Source organism: Xiphias gladius, chromosome 18 (assembly GCF_016859285.1).
Source record: "Xiphias gladius isolate SHS-SW01 ecotype Sanya breed wild chromosome 18, ASM1685928v1, whole genome shotgun sequence".
Lineage (NCBI taxonomy): Eukaryota > Metazoa > Chordata > Actinopteri > Istiophoriformes > Xiphiidae > Xiphias > Xiphias gladius.
Genome location: NC_053417.1, coordinates 11928033 through 11949967, shown reverse-complemented (window position 1 = coordinate 11949967; position 21935 = coordinate 11928033). Strand labels below are relative to the sequence as shown.

General features: G+C 40.3%; 1 protein-coding gene across 3 annotated transcripts in view; it reads left to right on the top strand.

The window, feature by feature from the left end:
• The first annotated feature begins 4820 nt into the window (after positions 1-4820).
• LOC120803430 (TOX high mobility group box family member 2-like) overlaps positions 4821-21935 on the top strand; it is a 77223-nt gene continuing 60108 nt past the window's right edge. For 2 of the 3 annotated variants that reach the window (XM_040151868.1, XM_040151865.1), the window contains exon 1: positions 4858-5411. In XM_040151868.1, the coding sequence (XP_040007802.1) occupies positions 5307-5411 (105 nt within the window). In that variant the 5' untranslated portion in view covers positions 4858-5306. Of the gene's footprint in view, positions 5412-21935 lie in introns of all 3 variants that reach the window. The other variant, XM_040151867.1, reaches the window with a different exon arrangement.

Here is a 21935-nt window from a genome sequence, read left to right as displayed (position 1 = left end):
ACTGACAAGTCCGCTCTCTTTTTCACTGAGCTTCTCTGTCTTCCTGCAGCCCCTCATGCAGAGGGGAAAGGTATACACGTCTCTTTTACCAAATCAAGAGTCAATGCATGTAAGCCCTGTGGTGATTTTCCTTAATTATGCTTCAGGGTGATTTGCTACGTGGATGACACAATGAGGACATGATGTCAGTCATATAATATCCCAGCATTTTTCTTCATTGCTCGCTCAGATTTACAGGCGTACTGTACTGTAGCTTACTCCTTTTAGGGAGTCAGCATTTTCCATGGATGGGATAAATCAAGAAAAACCACACATGGACATAATCTTTTTGGAGTTCAGATGTCAGGGAGCTGACCTCTGGGGAAACTAGGTCATGACCCCCTTGTCTGCTTGAGCTGCACTGAGGACATTATGGGATCATTACATCTATTCCAACAGGAATCTGACTTATGTTTCATACTGTATTACCACAGCTAAAATGACATTCACGACAGATGGAAAATTACAACTCATCCTGTCCCGGGAATAAATGAATGATCCCAGAAACATTATCTTAATTGCTGTGTGTGGTCGTAGACCAGATTGTTGACACACTGAGGACACACTGCAGGTTCCCATGTCCTGCTGAAACAAGCAGGGTCAGTGCAACCTGGCACAGGGGTCAAAGGTCAGCAAGCTGGGCCAGAACGCTGTCCCTAAGTTTCCCTCAGGTGAGATGTGAGATGCAAAATCTTTTTTGTTGTTTGTTTTTTGTTCATTTCTTTGTTTTTAACCTACTGCACCAGCAACAAATCATATAAATATGACCTTTTATAAAACGATTCCCAACAAATGAACGATCTTTCACATTTATCTCTTGGCCCTGTGAGAAATTTAGCTCCAAATGTCCTGCAGGCTTTCCCAATTTAGCAGTTATTTACTGCACAGCTCATTATTGCCAGACACGTACAGTGGCAACAGAAAAGTAGTGTGTGATTAAACAAAGTTCACTGAGACACATCCTGTAATGGTGAAATTTTTGTCTTGTATTTACTAATTACTTGAACAACAAAAAAAAAAAAATCAAATGGAGTGCTCCAGTCTGTATATTGTGATAGATGTTGTAACATATATTGACATATGCATGACAGACTTATCACCCTTGGTTTATAATGGGGAAATGTGTTCCGAGAATTTGTTGTGTGAGAGCAACATAGCCAGAGTATCATTTGCATGTACCTCACCATATCTGCTCTCAGGCATATAGTTTGCATGAACAGATCAAATGCCAGATAGAACAGTGTACAGCATGTCCTGCACTTCTGTGGCTCTGTCATGTTTACAGTAAAACTTTGTTCATATAAATTGGGAGTGAGGCCCAAGGAAGTTATTTGTTGTTATTTAAATCTATCATCAACATTTCCAACGACAGGATTCTAACAAAAACAGTTTATAGTAGCCAAATTTCAACAGCTGACTGCCAGAAACTAGAAATCTGAAAATATGAATAAGTTTGGCACACTTTCATTTCAGGTTTATCATAGGAAAAAACTTAAAAAAAAAAAAATTCTTTTGAATATCTGTAATGCCTACATTTTCACCCACAAAACTTTCTGCCAGACAAAAATATTATGCAATTTCCTTTTTTGTAGTGCTTTGTGTAGCAGTGGACTAAGAAGTCTCAATATTAGAAAAAAGTCTTGAGGCTATATAGAGTCCCTTTCCAAATCTGAATCTAGTTGAACAACCAAATCAACCAAATCAGTCGTGGAATTACCCAACGGTTAATGAGCGAAGATGAAGTGGTGAAGAAAAACAAAAGTACCCTAACAATAAAGCCGTTTACTGGGTTTTTTTGTCCACTTTCGCTCGAACAAGTAGTTCAAGCAAAGGTAGACGAAAAAAAACAGCGGCTGTTCTTGTTTGTATTTTTTTAATTTCCTCATCAGGAGGACCTTTGCCCTATTTATCACAAGCAAGCATTAAATGATTAAATACATGTTAAAACAAACAAACAACACTGTATTTACTGTACAGTACATACATACATACATACATACATACATATATATATATATATATATATATATATATATATATATATATATGGGAGAGAGAGAAAGAGAAAGAGAGAGAGAGAGAGAGAGAGGGAGAAATGGCACTTATTGAACTGTATATTATTAGTGCAAATCTGTGACTTGATTGTTTGTGAATTAAGTCACAGTACAAATGCATGGAGGCTTTCATGGACACGTGTAACTTCAAGCTACTGTATGTTGTATGATCATCTTGAAATGGCTTAAATGATGCATAAATCAGGATTGACGATGTTTTAAAAGGTCATGATACTTTTACTGTGAGAAGTTTGAAGTGAATGCAGAGGGTGCATCCAGCCCCTGCTCTGACAGGACTCTAATAATGTGAGAAGGCTGTGCTCATTGTCGCTCTGTGTAAGAAAGGTGTAACTGCTCAATGGAAAAATTTGACACTAGTTAATAGTTTTTAAAACAATTAAAGTTCAATAATGATGCCGATACAGAATTTTCAGTTTGTATGTGACCTACGATTGTGGCCTTAGTTATTTAAAAATCGCCAGTGTTCTTGAGAATCAATAAATGTAGCACATGGGAACATAAAATGTGAATTTCTAAACCCTGTACACATCTACTATAGATGTTATACAATAGCTTTCATTTACCTGCCCCTACTGGCTCAGCACAGTCTGCTCTGGAGTATGAAATAAACCTCATGGGGGTGTAAAACAATCAGTGTGCAGCTCTACAAAGTCACTGTCCTTTATCGTAATAGCTTTGTAAGTCATCATTTAATGATATCACGACCGCAGGCTTGGTTGACTGTTGTCTACTGTAACTTTGGGAAAGAGATTGTTCAGCATTCACTTTTTAAAATTTTTTTTATTTAGCTATCCAAGGTCAGAGCAATATCACGTGCCAATTCTTTTTTGAGATGATTTTCCAGTTTAAATTAGCAGAACCCTCAGCAGTTCTTTTGTTCTCCCACGCTTTACTCAAATCAGCCTTCATTTCTGCAGAACAAACTGAAAGCCAAATTATCTTATCTACCTTTCATCTTCAAAATTTTTTCATCTGCATCACATTTTATTTGAGATTAAAGTAGGGCTGCATCTTTGTGCGGCACTAATTGCCATAGAGCTTCAGTAATTAAAGGACAATAAAGCCTTAGTAGTAATTAGTTTCTCTTGTTTGGTTGCTAGCCCATCAATTGTGCTTCAATAATACTGATCATTAGCATGCGCCTGGGCAGTGAGGGATGCTGGGAAAGGAGCCCTGCACACACAGCACTCCACATTCCATTCCCATGAAGCCATGGCACGGAGCCATGTGGTTAACCCTCTGTGAGCTGTGCCGGGGGAGAGTGGCAGGATGTGCCTACCGGCGAAGGCCTGCACTGTAAAGTAAAGAGGTTGCACTGTAACATAATAGACCTGCTGAAATAATGGCCGGCTTTGTAAATTTCTGAAGGTTGGGAACATAAGAGCTGCAGCAGTGGGCAGATGCTGCTGTCACGGTTTGTGTAAAAACAATTGCACCCTTCTCAGCGATACATGCTCCTTTATTCACATTCAGGTTCACCTAATGAAAGCCTGTCTGCAACACTACCTAGGAGTAATAAAGAGGCTATATTATCACTGTTTTAATGATGATGCATCCTGAAAACTGTTCAAATTTGGTATCTTTAAACCCAACAGCATGAGGAGAATAAAGACCATCTCTGTGCAGGCATGGTGTGTGGATTGTGCTGTAAACTGTGGCATAGTAATAACGCCAGGCAGCAGAAAATGTGCTCTGTTCTGTACTTTGCCTTGACATGATTGAAAGACAATGGTCCCATGGATAGGCCATTTCAACATCAAATGTGCATGCACATCACAGGGCAAGGGTGTGCTATCCATCACATTCAGCGAGCTGTCAGAGGCAGCTCTCACAGCCTCAGCTTCTCTCCACACGCATTTGCAACTGTATGGCAATACAAGATTGAAACGCCTTGTCCATAGTCCACCCTGAGCCTTCGACACCGGTCTGCAGCAACATTAAAACCAATAACTGCTTTTAATGTTGTGGCTCATCGGTGTTTACACACTTTCAAAAGTGTTCATTGTTAGAAGTGTGCCGTCCTGCATTGTTGTGTGAGGTTAATATTACAGCTTTATTATTATTATTTTTTTTTTTTTTACATTATCTTGTATTTTTGCCCTTCTTTTAAAGGAAATGAAACTAAAACTTCAAACGTAAGCACTACTGGAGACAAAAATAACTTTATGATAACTAAAATTCACTTCAGTTTTCAAAAATCATCAACAACTCTGGATAAAACACTGTTCTTTATGATAAAGAAGATCTCAGAGTTGTGTCCTTTGTCTTTAAACTATTCGAAGACATTACAGGGAAATTAGAGGAGTGCAGAGGCCTATCCAAGTGAATTTTGTCCACTGCTTAAGACTATAGACTGTGATAGGTTTTGTAGGTGGTGCGGACATTAAACACAGCAAGTTCCGGTTTTCAGCATGCGAATGAAAAATAAAAATACATTTAAAAACAAAAAACACTGTCGAACTGCAGCGATACTCCGCACAACCTCCTCCCATCCGCATTGGCACGATAACCCAAATGGGAGCCTTTATGAAGCACTGATGGAGGCAGAGTGCGCCTTATAATGCACAGCCGCGCACACTACTACATTTCCAGCTAATCAGAAGCGCGCAGTTGCAGAAAGGAGAGCGGTTGCCAAGGCAGCCACCAATCTCCCCTCCCCCTTCTCCCTCCGTTCCTCTTTCCCGTTTATTATCGGCAGAGGTCGCATGGCAGAGGGAAGTCCGACCACTTCTGTACTGGAACCAATGCAAGAATATGCACCTCCATAACAAAGCCTGCATGGAGTCCTGAGAGCGGTGGGAAAACAGAGGCTGCACATTAATGGACTGCTGCTCAGCCGTAAGAAAAATATCTGATAAGAGAGGATCTAAGTTGGAGGTTTTGCTCCTATTTGTTCTGGAACAAGGGGATAGTTTTGCGAACACGTGCGTACCCATGAAATTTTTCTACTCTCCGTTTTGAGTGAGTGAGTGAGTGAGTGTTTCGCATCCTGGTGCGGGGCTCTGAGGAGGACTGCGCATCACCAGAGTTGGTGCCGAAGTTCGGCCGCGAACGGATGTGAGGAAAGAGTGTACCGAGTGAAACTCCCCACTTCTTTTTTGTCTCTCCTGCTTTGGCGTTGTGTTTGCTGAGACAATAGTGAGTCAGAGACGCTGAAAGTGATTTCATGCCTTCAGTCTCGCACAACCTGCGATGGACGTGAGATTTTACCCTGCACCCCCGGCAAATGTGGGTTCGTGCTCCATACCGACTGACCCAAGTTGTCTGAGCTCGTTGGACTATTACCACTCGAACAAGGTAAATAACACACTGTGTAGCCTCGTGCATTGAAATGCTTCATGTCTCACCTGCCTCTCGATATGAACCGATGCAGCCTGTTCACGCACTGCAAACGCAGGCTTTTGGACGCGTTTTGTCCGCGGGCGCTCACTTGTTCCACACACGCACGCACACACACACACACACACACACACACACACACACACACACACACAGTTACCCACTTGGAGAAAATGTCAAGTGTCACTAAGTGAGGTGACCTGGGTTTGGATGGACTGGGTTTAATTTAGCCTGGAACAGAGCGGGGAATTAGTACAAGCTATTACTTTACACTGAAACCTACAATCTTTCTATTTCGCTGCTGAAAGAAAATGTGTAGTCCAACTTCTCTTTCTCTAACCAACATGGTCATTATGTTGTTTCCCCTGCGAGCCTGTGCAGTTGTGTTTTGCACAAAGCTGGCATTAAGTGTCCCACCCGATGTGGAATACCAGGGGCTGTATAGAATCCATACTGTCCCACTCTGCTCTCTGCTCCAACATTGGCTTCCCTAAATGATTTCTTATAGCTTGCATGGTATTCCGCTGGGAGTACGACGATTAAATGGATGTGTGCCAGTAATGTACTAATAATTACTTTGTAACGAGAAACCACAGAGTCTGGCTGCTAGAAGTATCACTCTTTTCTCTCTCTCAGTTTTGACACCCCGCGGCTTTTTAGCTTGTGACCCGCACTGACTCCGTTGCAAGTGCGCAGGCATTTAAACACAACATTATGAATATTTTGTAGTTTGACATTTTCCAGGGGAAAAAAAAAAAAATGATGAACCCCCGCGAAAAAACTACCTGTGCCCAGTGGGCCTAATCCTGTTATAAATATAGCAGAAGGATGGGGCAAGAGTATAAATCTTAGATTAAGAGCCTGCCATGAGCGATAAAAACAGCACCAAGTAAGATAAGATCACAGAAAAAGTACTAATGAGTAGCACAAACACAACATATACCCTGTGGAAACACTATGAAAACTGTTTTAAACTGTTTCATTAACAGACTCGCAGCTTCAACTAGTACCTCAGCAGCTGAGCCATCTGCAGTCCCTAAATTAGACTTTGTTGTTGTCACCTACCTTACATCAGCAGGCTCTGGATGTTGACCTGCTGCTGTAGATGAAGTTCTTCTGAGATAAAGATGGAGTTTCTTTGTCTTGCTTTCTCAGATAATGATGGCTTTCAGGTATGACAGTGAGGGGAATAATACAAAACACAGTTGGGGATGTTTGTCTTTCACTGTGTGGGCAATGGAAAAACTCTGTAACTGTATGGAAAATTGCAGTAATGAACTGAAAAGTTCATCTCCCAGTTTAGGTCTTAAAGAATAGCGTTACATATAATCTTTGCTCAGGTTTGCTAGCACTTAACTTCTTCACGATCGAAAGACAGAAAAAACAAAACAAAAACTGGACATAGTGACTCCCGTTCGATCACAGATGAAATTAGGTTTATATATAAACATTTACTGATAAGGCAGGTTTACACCTCTGACACAAATGGGCTCATTTAACTGTCTCCTCCACACAGGCTATCTCCTTGTAGGTCAGACGACTTAGGATCATCCTCCATGCGGATAATCCCAAGAATATGCTGATATCCACGCACAGCATGAATCCTGGAAACAGAGCCACTCAATATTAAATGATGTAGTGCTTTCACAAGAGAGAAAGTGACACCAACTGCTGTCACCTATGCAAAAGTGTGGCACCCCTCAAAATTACAAGTGTTCATTTGAATTATTGAAATGCCTCCACTCCATTTACTTAGGGTTCTCTCCACAAGGGGAGGTATAATTTGCAGGCATCACATGTGTAACACTAACTACCTTCACTAGCAGTGCAAATGAGGCCGGGACCGGCGCTGATCATTTGGTGTCCCATTAACACACTGCACGAGGTCAAGTTCCTCTCCTCCAATGCTTGTCAAACTGGCGGTGGCATTAAAGAGACATCTGATTTGTAATGTAGGTAGTGTATCTACAGATCAGATCTGCCTGCTGCTAATCATCTCTGACAGCCCTGGTTGGCCAATTTCAAATTCATCCCAGGTCTCTTTCTTAAACAGAATGGAGGCCAAAGGCTAATCATAGTATTGGTCAATTGTTTTTATGGCCAAACTTTGCATATTCATGTGGACATATTTTGGTTTGTAGCAGAATTTGTTGGTGGGTTTGTTGGCTCCTAGATTATCTTGAGAATACTCTTATGGGATAATGATATTGGAAAACGGTCCAAATAGTTTTGGTTAGATGGTTGCAATTTGGCAACCACATTGAGATTAAGCTCCATTACTGGCTGCTCCAGTATCCATGTTAAAATGGAAAGGAAATTACAGCCTCAGAAAACTTTTCTCTTTTTATCGATGTGAAATTAGTAGTGCTAATCTGAGTCACAAACAACCTTAATTGGATAAAATGAGCATGTGCTTGTATTTTAGCTTTATTGTCTGCTTATTTGCAAACCTGTTCTGTGTGCTACTGACGCACTCTGGATGCTGTGAGCGGACACAAGCCTAGTTGGAGTAATTAGCAAGTTTATGTGACTTCCAGGGAACATGTGCGGCTGTCATGCTTTCAGCCTTTATCACACTGCTCATTTGGAGCTGCAGCTTTTTTCATTCATAATTTTTAAGGTGCTTGAATGATTTTGGATGTTTTTTTTTTCTGTCACCTCATTCAATGTGCTGATAATTAATGTGATCGCCAACCGCTGCAAATCATTTCCTGACTTTGACAGCATTGTCCATGGTCAACAACAAAAAAAAATCCTGGAACCTTTTGGCAGATTTGCTAAAACTTTTGTCATAGATTGGCCCTGAATTAACATGAACAGTTTGTGCCAAGACTGTATTTCCTGAGATGTTCAGTGCTGTTAAACAAGTAAAAGGTGAGGAACGCAAAGAAGGAGATGCATTAAATAAGGAGAAGAGGTACTTCAAGTGCAGACTGAGATGAATCAGAAAGATCCATAAATAACCCTGAAGATGTTCACTTCAGTACCTTCATCGCTCACTTTGTTTCGCTGTGAGTGTGCGTATCTTTTATAACTGTAGTGCTCTCCCACAGTTGAGGAATTATTACACAGAATAATACCGTTATAACAGCTTTGTGCTCTGATGGTAATATGAAACTGTGCCATGTTTTAATGCTGTCTGCTGTCTTACAGGCTGCATGGCACATATACTACTCAGAGACACTGTACAAATACTGTGCTAATTTGCACTTTCTGTATTGCAGAAAGCACAAACTATACATATGCGTCTATCTTATACAACATGTACAACTCTAATTTCTCTGAGGCTATTTGTTTGTCCATCACTCTCTGTTTGCTCTGCGAAATGGAAACACAGTGTCTGCTCCTTTATTTGAATACCTTAATCAAACAGAGCTGACTGCTGCTGCCGCTGCTGAGGTGAGTTGCTGCCTACAGTACAGTACTAGCATGGAGTGAAGAGAGAGTAGGCCCTGTGTTTATACACCCAGGCCCCACCCAGCTCATATATCCTCCCAACAACTGATATCTGCTTAGATAGGGCATGAGTGAAGAGCTTGCTTTGTTAGTTGGTGGTCTCGTCTGCCTCAGATAAGCTGGGGAATGATGCGCTCCATTTGAATGCCTTATCTCAGTTTTATTTTTTAATATAGGACTGCCTTGTGTATCCTGTGCAAAGGTTTGATTTTATTGTATTAACATATTCAGTCGGTTTCCATCAGCTGATCATCGTCAAGTGAAACAAGCTCTTGAATAAACACAGACATATTTATTGTTGACTTATTGTACAAGTGTTATTTTTAACTCCTCAAGTTCTTAAAAATGGCTGAAAAATTAAGCATTCCTCGTAATGCAGGCGGTGGTGAATGTTTATGTGTTGTTGCTGCGATTAGCTAATGACACACTCTGTGGTATGTGACAGAGAGGCAGAAAACGTAGAATCAAAGGATGAGTGAGAGTCAAATGGGTTGAAGTAATCAGTGGCTCAGTGTGGGGACACTGTGAGTGTGTGTGTGTGTGTGTGTGTGTGTGTGTGCCTGTGCATGCTAACTCGGGGCCATTCAAGCGTTTTGCTGACTATGGAATCACAATCACAATTGCTTTCATAGTCCCGTGCAGAGGAAGGCCATGCATACCACAGTAAGGGCCAGCGACACACAGCAAGCGGGGGCAGAGCAAAAACAGCCACTAATTCATATTGTCCCTGCCCCACACTGAGGGAATTTTTAATAGTGATTCTGACCATTTGAAATCATTTCAATATAACTGGAATTGGCTCTGACATTGGCTGAGTCACAGAGCCTGCACACGGTACAGAGATTTCTTGCATTATATATATTTTTACCTAGGTGACTCTGTGTGAGAAGTCCGTTTCCCAACCAATCACAATGTATCTACATCTGTTTTTTTTTTGTGACTTTGTTTTAGGGATTTTTGGAGATTACTTTTGATTAGATGTAGAAGGATATGAATACTGATAAAGGGAAATAAGACACATGATCCTGTAATAACACATTCAGGATCACAAATAGCTTTTTCATCATTTAAATGCTCTGTGTTTCTTTGCTTGGCCTTTAAATGCAGTGTTTGTGTTTGCTGTAGGTTATGTGAGCAGCAGTATGAATGTGTGTGTTGGTGGGGGTGGGGTGGGGGGGGTGGGGGGGTTGGGCTATGTGCTAATTATTGGCCCTGCCAATGCTAAGCTACTTGCTCATTGGTGGGTACCAGTGCATCCCCCTCAGCGTCTGTTACCATAATTAAGACCAGCCGCCCCACTGTAGTGTGCTTACATTAGTCAGCCCAGGCTTTCCCATGGGGCAGTGCGATGCGATGCGATGGCATTCTCATTCTTACTTCAGAAGAAGACAGAAAAAGAAACATCGCCAGCACCTGCTGCAGAGTAGGCCCCCGGGTGTTTAGTTAAATGTTGATTATGTTTGTTAATGGCTGCAAACACTCAGAAGAAACAGCGCGTGGCAGCATGGTGAAACTGATGCCTATCTATCTATCTATCCATCTAGAATATTTGTTTAGTCAGATCTTGTAATAATTAAAGGTGCAGTTGTTGCAGCTGTATTGTTGTTTTTTGGTGGTTGAATCTCAGTTGCACTGAAAAGAATATTGAAGCTTTGAGCTGTCCTGTCACGTGACATGAGCCCTTCAGCTAACTCCAATTTTACTTTGTTTAGCAATTGAAAACAAAGGAAAACCCCCAGAGGATGAGTGACAAAAGCTACAATATACAATTTACCACGTATATTGAACATCTAAGCTTGGACAGAACCCTACCAATTTTTCTGTGCAGAAAGTAAACAAATATAGACAAATAGGAAGAACTGCAAGAGTGCCAAGAATGCCTCTATCTATAGGCTTATGTATTGTATATGTAGACTTTATGTATCTATAAGCATTAAAATGATTAGTCAGTTGCTTACTTGATTAGTCAATTGACAGAAAATGAATCCACAAAAATATTCCTCTGCTTTATAAAACTGTAAATTAAAATTCTTTGGGTCACTGACTGTGGCTTAGCAGGAAAAGCGGCCCCCCCAGCCACATGCCCGAGTGTCCCTGGGCAAGACACTGAACCCCAAATTGCTCCTGATGGTCGGACCAGCACCTTGCACGGTAGCTCGCTGCCATCTGTGTATTTCTGTGTGTGTATGGACGGGTGAATGTAAGGCAGATTGTAAAGCGTTTTGGATAGAAGGCTATACATATATGCAGCTATTTAACACTTAAAAAACAAGCAGTTGTTGTCATATTGAGCTCTCTGACATTTTATTGATATATAATCAACGGATAGTTCACTAATTAAACTAGTCACAGCCCTCGTATGTATGTGCAGCGCACAGTATATGTACTGTATGAACTGCATATACTAGATGTGACATGGATGTTATATGCTTGTATGTACGTATGTAGGCCCTCTCTGGGTACTTTGTCAATGTACATATGATATGCAGTATGTATTCATGTAGAGTTTACATGTATGTACGTACAGTACATATGTACTGTATGTAAGTACTGTACTGTATGTACTGTATGTATGTATGCATGGAAGAGGCTGGAAGCTGGACAAACATTCCCAGTTGTCTCAGCTTCCTGAGGTATGTCCTGTGCAAACACCATGGGCCATGATATAAGCTCCTTGCCAGGGATTTAAGGCTCTTTCCCTCCCTTGTTTTCACTGAATATCCTTTACAAATATTATCGGCCTGGTGTCAGCGCCATGTTTGCACTGCGGCCTGAAGGGACAGTACCCATATGAAATTTCAATTAATGGTTCAAGCCCAGACTAACACAGAGGTAGTACATAGAAGGCACAATGATCTAAAGGCTCCCAGGGTGAAAAGTTTGAATTTAAAGTCAAATGGACATTTTGACAAACCGTACCTACTCTGTGTAGATTCATCTCATTCTTTTGGGAGGTAAAATTCTCAACCAGAATGTTTCTGTTTTTAGTTTGCCATTCACCATCAGATCTTTGACTTCTAATCGGAGCACTGTTGTCTTTCATTAATTCACTGACATGCATTGATTTGGATTTAGAGAGGTTTCCACTTGAGGAAGACAGAGTTGATAAATCCATAAGATCCTGAATTTCCTCTGTTTCCTCTCTCCCCAGCTGTGACTGTCTCGCCTTGTCCCTTGTCTGTCAGGAGCATGTGTTTATTATGTGTGACATATTTAGCAGGCAGATATAATTGCCTGTGGAAGGCTGTAATCGTCTGCATCCAGTTCAGTCAGCAGAGACTGCGGGAGCCCGCAGAGCCACCGAGGTAATCAAACTGTGGCTCATTCCTCCTCTTTGAGAGCTAATGATGAGCTCCATGATCGTTTACAATGGGCAGAAAGAGAAGTGTGACAGAAAGTACAGGAGTAATACCATGGTTTTAGTTCTTGCAATGCTATTATGTTTGGTTTAAGACATGGGAATGGCCTAAAACAGGGAAAAAGGGAACAGTTGCTGTAGAGTTACAGAAAAAGAAGAGTAGAGATAGATGTTGTCAAAGAAAAAGGGAGGTAAAGAGGTTAGAGGAGGTTTGTGGGTTTAGAAAAGGGAGGGGAACCGAAAGAAAGAGGCCCTCTCTTTGTGTTGTCGACCTATTTAGTCTCAAGCTGGCCATGGGCCATGCCGATGAGTGATGTCGCTAAGAAAAACAAACAGAAGAAAGAAAAGTGGGATTTTGGAAATTGTGACATATGGTCAATGGTGTTGTGTTATTGAGGACTCTGTCTCTCTCTTAACAAGACTTCAGCGACCTCATAGCAGCTCAGTTGGGTTGTTAACACGCAGGAAAGGGAAACTTGAGCAGATCTTTTTATAGATTTGTTAATAACATAGTAGACAGTAGTGAAAAACCATAGCCTAAGGCAGAACCTACTGGCACATCCCACATGATCCAAAAAAGTATATATGTGTATGCATATGTGTGTGTGTGTGTGTGTGTGTGTGTGTGTGTGTGTGTGTGTGTGTGTGTGTGTGTGTGTGTGTGTGTGTGTGTGTGTGTGTGTGGATGTGTGTGTGTGTGTGTGTGTGTGTTGCAGGCACCTTAGCAGGGGTGGAAGACTTTTACTTAAGTAAAAGTAGCATTACCAGACTGTAAAAATACTCTATCAGAGGTAAAAGTTTTGTATCAAAAATTTTATTTAAAAGTAAAGCAGAATTGACAAAATTTACTTTAGGTACCCGCAATTATGCAGCAAAATAGCCCCTGTCACTGTTAATTTGAACTACTTTAGTACTGTTGGGCAGTTTAATCCTTAACAATGTATCATTTTATAATCTCATCTTTATTCGAAAAGCTATAACTATCACATAAATGTAGTGGAGTGAAAAGTACAATATTTCCTTCTTAATTGTAGTAAAATAGATTGTATGAATTAGCATAAAATGGAAAGTACAATTAAAGTACAAGTACCTCAAAACTTTACTTAGATACTGTACAAAGCCACCGTGGAACCTTAGTGTGTATCTGTGTGACTGTTGACAAGTTTTACCTTTTCTTTTTATTTATTTATTTTAATTAATTAATTTTTTTTAATCAGAGCAGTTAATTTAAGTGATGGCTCACCTGAATACCAAAAAACAATCTTTGTCACTTATCTCTTGTGGTATGTAGCCATACTGATAGTTTTGATCTTATTTGCCCAGAATTTCCAGAAATCCATCTGTGAGGTTTTTTTTTTGCTGTCAGAGCAATACAATGGAGGCGTATGGGATTTGGTTTGCAGTGCTTACAGCATTGAGAAATGATATGTACAAAATTTCCAGAAACATTGTTCTTGTTACTCTGGATGATCAAAAATAAGCAGTTCACATAAGGACAATTTCTTTTGTACAAAGTAAAAATGTTCACAGAGAAGTCTGTAGATAAATCAGAGTGATGGGGACATTGTTTCTAAAGGTAATTTTTCAATGCTGTGAGCACCACCAATTGAATTTCATACATCTCCAGTGTAATGGGATGGAAGTCGATATTTTATATCTAAAAACTAACTTTTTTGACCAAAACTATTTTCATGGGTAGGTGAGAAAATACTGTACATGTTCTTTTCGAATTTGGGAAAACTGACCCTTTGATCTTAATGTTGTTACCCAGAAAATGCTAATGCTGTGTTCGGCTCTTGTTCTGTGCTGTACCTGTTGCTGCGGTTACACTGACAGGTAGAGTTCTGGGGCAGTTACCAAGCAAAGGCATCGTGAATGTCATAACCAAAAACAAATGTTTGTGGTTGCAGGGCAGGGAGTGAAACGGAGAGATGGTCATGTTTTATTAAGCCTGATAATGCAGCCTAATCTGTGGCTTGGGTTACACAGTGCTTTGTGGGTAATTAGAGATCATGTCGTATGCCTGGCCTACTGAAAAAATTGCACTCCGCCCTAATCCCCTCCTATCCGCCTTTCATCCAACATCTCCCTTCTTCTCTCCTTTCATTCCTTCTGACTCTCTCACTAAAAAACCTACATGCTTCCAAATGAGATAGCTTCCTTGTCAGGAAAACGCAAAAATAAACAAACATGGCAGCCATATTTCAGGTAGCTAGTGATCAGAAACCTTGCTGTAAGATACTTGGAAATGTGCTTACTGTATGTGCTCTGAATTCAATAAGAGGAAGTTGACAGTGGAGCACTTTGTGGTTTGCTTTGTGGAGCTTGTTAGATGAATGACTAATGCCTCCTGGCAATGCCCCAGGTTTACTATTACCAAAACAATGGCACTTGATACAGAGCACCGTAGCCTTGGTTTTCACACAGACTGGAGCTCAGGCTGCTGTTTTCTTTTGGACCCTAAATGCTGACTGCCCATTCATGCAACAGCCCCCGAACACAGAGACACACACAAAGGAAATTCTCAACTAACACGGTGACTTGATGAAAAAAACAACAGCTTCTTTCAACGCTCATTGTCCCCAATTTTTCCATTGTTTAAAATCGAGAAATATTTCCGTTTTGCTGTATCTAGATTTGGCTATTACCGCGTGTAAAACAGTAGCCATGTTTACACACAGAGTTTTATAATTACTGGCCTTACTCGGATTATGAGAGCAACACCATCAAACTGTCTACATCAGGTGGGAAAAAATGATGTAATCTGGTACGGTTTTGGAAAAAGAATGTAAGATGCCTCAAACCATAGACTCGAGAAACTGTATAGGTGCAAGGACTGGATAAAACGCAGGTTTAACCTATAACTCACTGAGTTTAATGCATTCAGTGTTTCCCCTAGAATTTTTTTCACGCCTGGTGGTTTGAGCCTAAAATCCCCTTTACATAAAAGGAGAAATGAAAGCAATAATAAAACCAACCATATAGAAACAGTATCTCCTCTGTATCTTATTGACAACTCATAAAACCTCATCCTACAGTATGCATTAAATAAATCATCGAAGACAGCATACTAGTAAACTGTTTGAATCTTATCACTGTGAATGCATGTGATAACAGTACTGTCATAGACACCAACCACAAATAATAAACAGTACTTCTGCAAAGTGCTGTTATCCACACATGCCACTGAACTCATTAACCGCTTCAACCTCTTCACCAGAGGAGGGCTTATGAATTATCATTTATTCAGACACAGAGGAGATAAAGGCACAGTGTTTCATAGGGATAGGTGTTCATAATGCTGCCCTGTAGGAAACAAGCTTTCAGACAGCTCATATACCATCCTGCACTGACTTCATTTACATAAAAATGTGTCAAAATGCAAAATGAGCTATATTCAAAATGTTCGAGTAGCATGGTGATTATTGGCAGAACTAGAAGGCTTTTAAGAGTTGAGGCATCTAATAGCTAACAGTGGCCAGCTATCTCAATCTGCATGTAGGTGTTTTTGTGGGTATGGGTAGGTAAGCAAGAAAACCAGCGGAAAACTGTTTTGTGGGAGATGAATGGGCTCTGGGGAATTTTGACATCTACTGTATCTTTTCTTGTTTCTGCTGGTCAGATTGGCTGCAGTGGTTGTCAGTAAGAGCTGTCAGTCACTGTGAAATCTCCTCATCACCAAACACAACATCCTCAATTGTGACATGTTATCAAGTCCAACACGGTTTTAAAACCCATGCTACAGACCCAGCCATTACAAGCTGGAATGGAATCGTTACAACTCTCACTCTGGCTGTTGGATAAACACTGGATTTGGGGATAAATGTTGCTTTAATTTTTAACAGAGTACTTATCATTAAAGGGTTAGGTTCAAAGTGTTGGTTTGCATGCTACCATTGTTTTGAATATAATTTACTGCTGGGCTTACATATGATTTTTTTACATGTGGGTTTGAGCTGCCAGTTGTTTTCTCTCATTGATGAAACTGTGTTAAACTATATCCAGAAAGACTAGACATCTTTTGGGCCAATTGTTGCTATGATTGGATGGAGATGATAACAAATAAATCTCAAGTTGCCCAATTAGAAACACACGAGTTTCTGAAAATTCTGAAAACTCTGCAGAACCACATGCACGCACAAGCACACACACACACACACACACACACACACACACACACACACACACACACACACACACACACACACACAGAAACACACACACACGGTATTATAAACTCAATCAGTTTTACACTTTTGATTCCCCCACCATCCAACCAGACACACACACACCCTCTCTCTCTCTCTCTCTCTCTCTCTCTCGCACACACACACACACACACACACACACACACACAAATCCCATATACCTTCAAGGCATTTCATTTCCTCTCCTCCTATGACAACATCACAATATAATGGGACACGGTGTCACGTGACAAGAGCAAGTACATGGAGCGATCAACACTCTTTTTGTCTCTCTCTCTAGCTTGAAGGGCATAACGGTCAGTCGTTACATAAGCTAGTGTTGGTTCAATTACAGAAAAATGTGCTTTGTGTCCTTGTCATAAGCAGAGTGATGAAGCAGATAAAAAAAAAAAAAAAAGTTAGGTGTCCGTGTTCAGTCGGGATTTTGATAAAACACCTTGCTTTCTGTGATAACCCTGTCCATGGAAACATACTTCATTCAGCTTTGACTTCACTACTTTACATTTTAGGTAAAAATATGCCTGTGTTGGTAGGTTAAAGAGTGTCCCATCCTTTCTAGTAGAGATGCCACAGATATGGAATATCTGCTCAAATTAAATTCTTATCAGGTGTGCACACCCCTCCACCCAAAGGAAGTGACAAACTGAAACTTAAGAGTCAGGTGCCAAATGATCTCCTAAACGAGGAAACAAGCGTTCTCTGCAGAGAAATCTGAACACAGCAACATTTGACCTTCAGCCTCTCCCATCCCGTTTGGTATCCCTTGGTAGAAATGATCACAAACCAGCAGGATTACACTAACTTTTTGAGTGTAGTTTCTAATTTCTCAGTACTGAAGTTTACATTTATTAAAGTTACTTCATAGAACAATGAAGAACAAGCAAGGTTTAGAGATTAGTTAGGTTGTTTGTTTTTTCAGTATATGGTACCATTTCCAGGAGTTAATTCTTCATTCGTAAGTTTGTTGTGGCTGACTCTTGCTCCAGGTATTCACTGTGTGCTCTGGCACAGTACCATCACACAGTTTTCACATGAGCCTGTAATTAAGTCATCTCGGTGCCTTGAGAGAGCTACTATAGTGCACTGAGCTGAGACCAATCTGCCACTAATTGTCCTGAGTTTTAATTTCTAATGGAATAAGGGCCAGAGGGAATGCAGCTTAATGAGATGCAGTGAGTGTGTGTGTGTGTGTGTGTGTGTGTGTGTGTGTGTGTGTGTGTGTGTGTGTGTGTGTGTGTGTGTGTGTGTGTGTGTGTGTGTGTGTGTGTGTGTACTCTTTTATCTGTTTACTGTAACTGCTATTGCCCCTGTGAGTAGTGAGACAAGAGTGAGTAAAGCAAGATGTTCCGTTTTGATTTTGTTACCTCGGTTCGGTTTATTCTACAAAGCACTCAGGATGTCTCTTTAATTCCAAACTGTAAATTTACACATAATGAATGGTAAACGTACCTTAAAATAAGTTACTTAATTGATTGTACATTGACAGTTACATTGACATAAGCCTTTTAGTGATACCGCCTACCTTTTACACAAACTGAGGAGTGCCCTGTCTTAATGACTGTGTGACAGTGGAGACCTTCCAAAAGTGAGAAGTGCTTTTGCCCTCGGCAGTGGAGTTATTGCTCAGAAAGCGTGGTTGTAGACTGGAACTAGGAAGGCTGTTTACATAGCCTTGGGAGTGTTTGTGTCATGATTTAGATTCCAGGCATTTCAACATCCAAATAAATCAGTTTAGACCTCTGAGGACAAGTAAACCTCCAAAAGAAGAAATGGGCCAGCTGTGTTTAACATCTGTAAGGTAGTTTTATCTCTAAAGCTTGAGCAATTTTGTTAACAATCATTACAGGCAAAGGAAGTTAGTGTCAAAGGTCACAGAGCATATGTGATATGGAATTGCATTGACAATAGAGTTGAATGTTGAATGACAATAGAGAGAATGTTTATCTTTTATTTATAGTATAAGATTGTTTTTGCCAATATTTTTTACATTTTATATTTTTAATATTTTGCATTTTGAGTATATTTCCTAAGAAGTGCACTCCATTAAGTCTGGGATTTTAATGACAGCACACACACACAAGCAACAACTCTGGCATCAGGAAGATAAAAGAAAAAAAACTACATGAGCACCCCTGACGACACATGACTACATGAATCTTTCAAACACTTTGGTGACTTCACTGTAATTTTTCTACCTTATCGCTTTTGAGTGGAGTTTGCTTTTGCAACTAACTCAAGGCCCTTCCTCTTATTGTTTCAATATGTCAGAGCATTGTTTGAATGAGGTCACCCATTACCGATCTGGCCTAGGGCCAGGTTGACTTCAGCTGATTTAATTGAATCTACGACATGAGTCAAACTCAAACAAGCAGAGACTGCTTTGCCATGACAGCCTCATTACTCCACATTAAGAACTCATTTCACAATGTATTGTGACTTCGGGCTTGACAAATGGTGAAAAGGGATGAAATCAAATAAGTGAGTACATTTTGGAAGATAACTCTTGAAATGCTCTGCCTGGAAATGCTCCAGCACTGTACATATATTTTAGCCAAAAGAAGCCCAAAAATTGTCTGTCTGCAGTTTTTTTTTTTTAATATAAGTTAATGTGACTGCCTTCTGGGTTAAAGTGTTCCCATGTTTGCAGTCTGCAGTAATGGAATGACATTCAATGCCATTTTCCCTCTTAAATGGAATTGTTGTCAAAGTGTTATGAATTCAACCTGCCTTGTCACTCAAACCACAGACAGTGCTGAGAGAGGAGATAATATGCGAATGAAACCTTTCACTGCAGATTTTACTGTTAGCTGTGAGCAGACCAAATAATGATGCCTTTATCACACCTACGGCACTACAAACAAAGAGGGCTTTCTTGTGACATACGACAAGATGTGATATCAGGCAGTATAATGACACACATTATGTATGTAACATACACAACATTCACAGCGTCCCAGCAGTGTGCTAGCTGCATTTCATCAGCTCAAACTGCCACTAAATTTCTGAATTAAGCATGCATTCTTTGAGAGCCATTGGCGGCTCGGCCAGAGCTCGCAGGAAAAAAGTGTACGGCAGGTTCAACATGCCAGGGCCTCCATCTACAATAGGGAAGGAAAAGTTGAGTCTGCAGGAACTGTGGACTGGAGATATGGTAGTGTTTGCTCAGGGCTAGGTATCGGGCACAAAAACAAACATGGCCGCCCTTAATGAGTCTGTTTGCCTGCCAAAGGTAAAGACAGCTGTTGTCTTTGCCACAATGGAGCAGGCCTCAGTGCCTTGGAGCACAGAGGAGTGCTCTGCATCGCCATAGTAACGCTCACCTTGTGTGTACTCAAGAGAGATTTTATTAAGTCCTCCTTATAGATAAATAGTGAGTAAAATGTAAAATGTGAGGACATACGGCACTTTAATAAGGTCTGACTGAGAAATGAAAAGGTTTATTAAGTCTTGTTTTTAGAGTGCTAAAAGTGAAATTGCTTGTGGGAGTGTGAAATGGCTGTGCACTGAGGGTAGACATCTGACATTAGACACAACATTAGCAAGTGAGAATTGAGAAACTGCAGCTTTCTATGTTTGATAAAGCAGAACACTGAACATTGGACTGTTTGAGAGGCTGTACTTACTTTGCCTTTTTGCATCTGTTTTTTCGGACAGGAGAAAATCTCTCTTCCAGTAAAAAGTGGCTTCTCAAAAGGACTCAAATACATAGGGAAACCTCCAAAAGCACTTTTCTCTCGCATGAGACAATTAATACATTCTCCCTGAACCCGTCCAACCGAATCAGCACTGACACTGCTGCACTCCCCAGCTAATTTTAGAGTTAAGATTATGAGTGAGATGACTGTACAAGCATTTTGTTGAGAGGAGAGCTGCCAGTAAGAAACTATAAACATTAAAGGTCCAACCGTCAATTGCATCAGGGTGGCTCCTGTTGAAATAATGCCCTCCCAGCCCCCACCGCTTTCCTGGCATTGTTTACAGTACATTTTGAGCTATTGAATGGATGCAATTTTTTTCCATTATTATGCTAGTTTATGACAGAATGACTGACAATGTCACCGATTCAAAGACAAGTTTTATATTGTATGGATGAGTATGCTTTTTTTAGTCAGAAAAAGGAAATGGAAATAACTATTATGTTCTTTGTCAGTGATTGTATTTACATTTATACATGTATAACATTTACCCATGATGAAAAGAGTGTATAGTCCAGCCTAACAAATGCCCTCTACTATTTATGAATTTTTTTAAGTGTTAAAAAATCTGATTAAACACACTTTGGCAATACAATATTTCTTGTACTTTATAGCTTCAGTGTTTGATTGATTTAGATTGAATTTTCTACTTAACTTTGAAAATGCAGCACTGAAAGACTGTAAATCATGCTCTTGGATTATGTGATGATCATTCCACAAAACTAGTGCAAACCATAGATTATGCTTAAAGGACCAGTTTGTAGGATTTAGGGGGCACTATTGGCTGAAATGGAATATAATATTTATTATTCTATTTTCATTCGTGTATAATCAACCTGAAACTAATAATCATTGTGTTTTTGTTAGCTTTGAATGAGCCCTTCATATCCATGTAGGGAGCAGATCTTCTTCCACGGAGCCCACCATATTTCACCGCCATGTTTCTACAGCAGCCCACAACAGACCAACCAAACACTGGCTCTAGAGAGGGTCTTTCGCCTTTTACGTTTCCTGAAGGCCACTGTAGTTTCTCCTACACACTTGGAAAGGAAGGGGTGAGGGGAGGGGTATTCAGTTGGTTGCAATTTGCAACCCCATTACTAAATGCCTCAAAGTCCTACACACTGGTCCTTTAAATGAGATTATGCATGATGAAAAAATCTTTAAAAACTAGTGGGATTTATCATTTTCCATATTTTGACCAGGATTTAGATTGGGGTTGCTGGATAACTGTAAATAAATTTTCTGTTCAATCATTTCAAAGAAATGCCACATAACTTAACCGCTGCATTATTGTGACTGGGTTGAAAATGTCCCTGACCAATTGTTTCACACCCAGCAGCGCCGCGTTGTGATGACTGACGTGACTGGTTGGCATTCTCTGTCCTACATCTGTGTATTAACACCACACATTGCACGTAACCACTCATCTTTGGCAGTGGTGCTGAGGCACAATTGGTGTTTGCTGCTCTGCAAGGCAGCATTAACATGATGAAAATGTCCTTACGATCTTTGGCAAGGTTTGACCCTTCGTGGTAATTGAGTTAATTATATTGTAACAATAGATAGGCAGTCTAGAAATAGATGTGCAAAATGGAGTGTTATTGATACAAATATTTCTCTGAGGCAGAAACTATGCTTTGGCAATTTATCCCTCATTGGGTGGAGCTAAGAAACCACTAAGACCTGGCTAAGAAATGGCTGAGGTTCAAAATATAGGTAAGAGATGAGATGGTTTATGTAAGTTCATGAAGCTTAGTGTTGT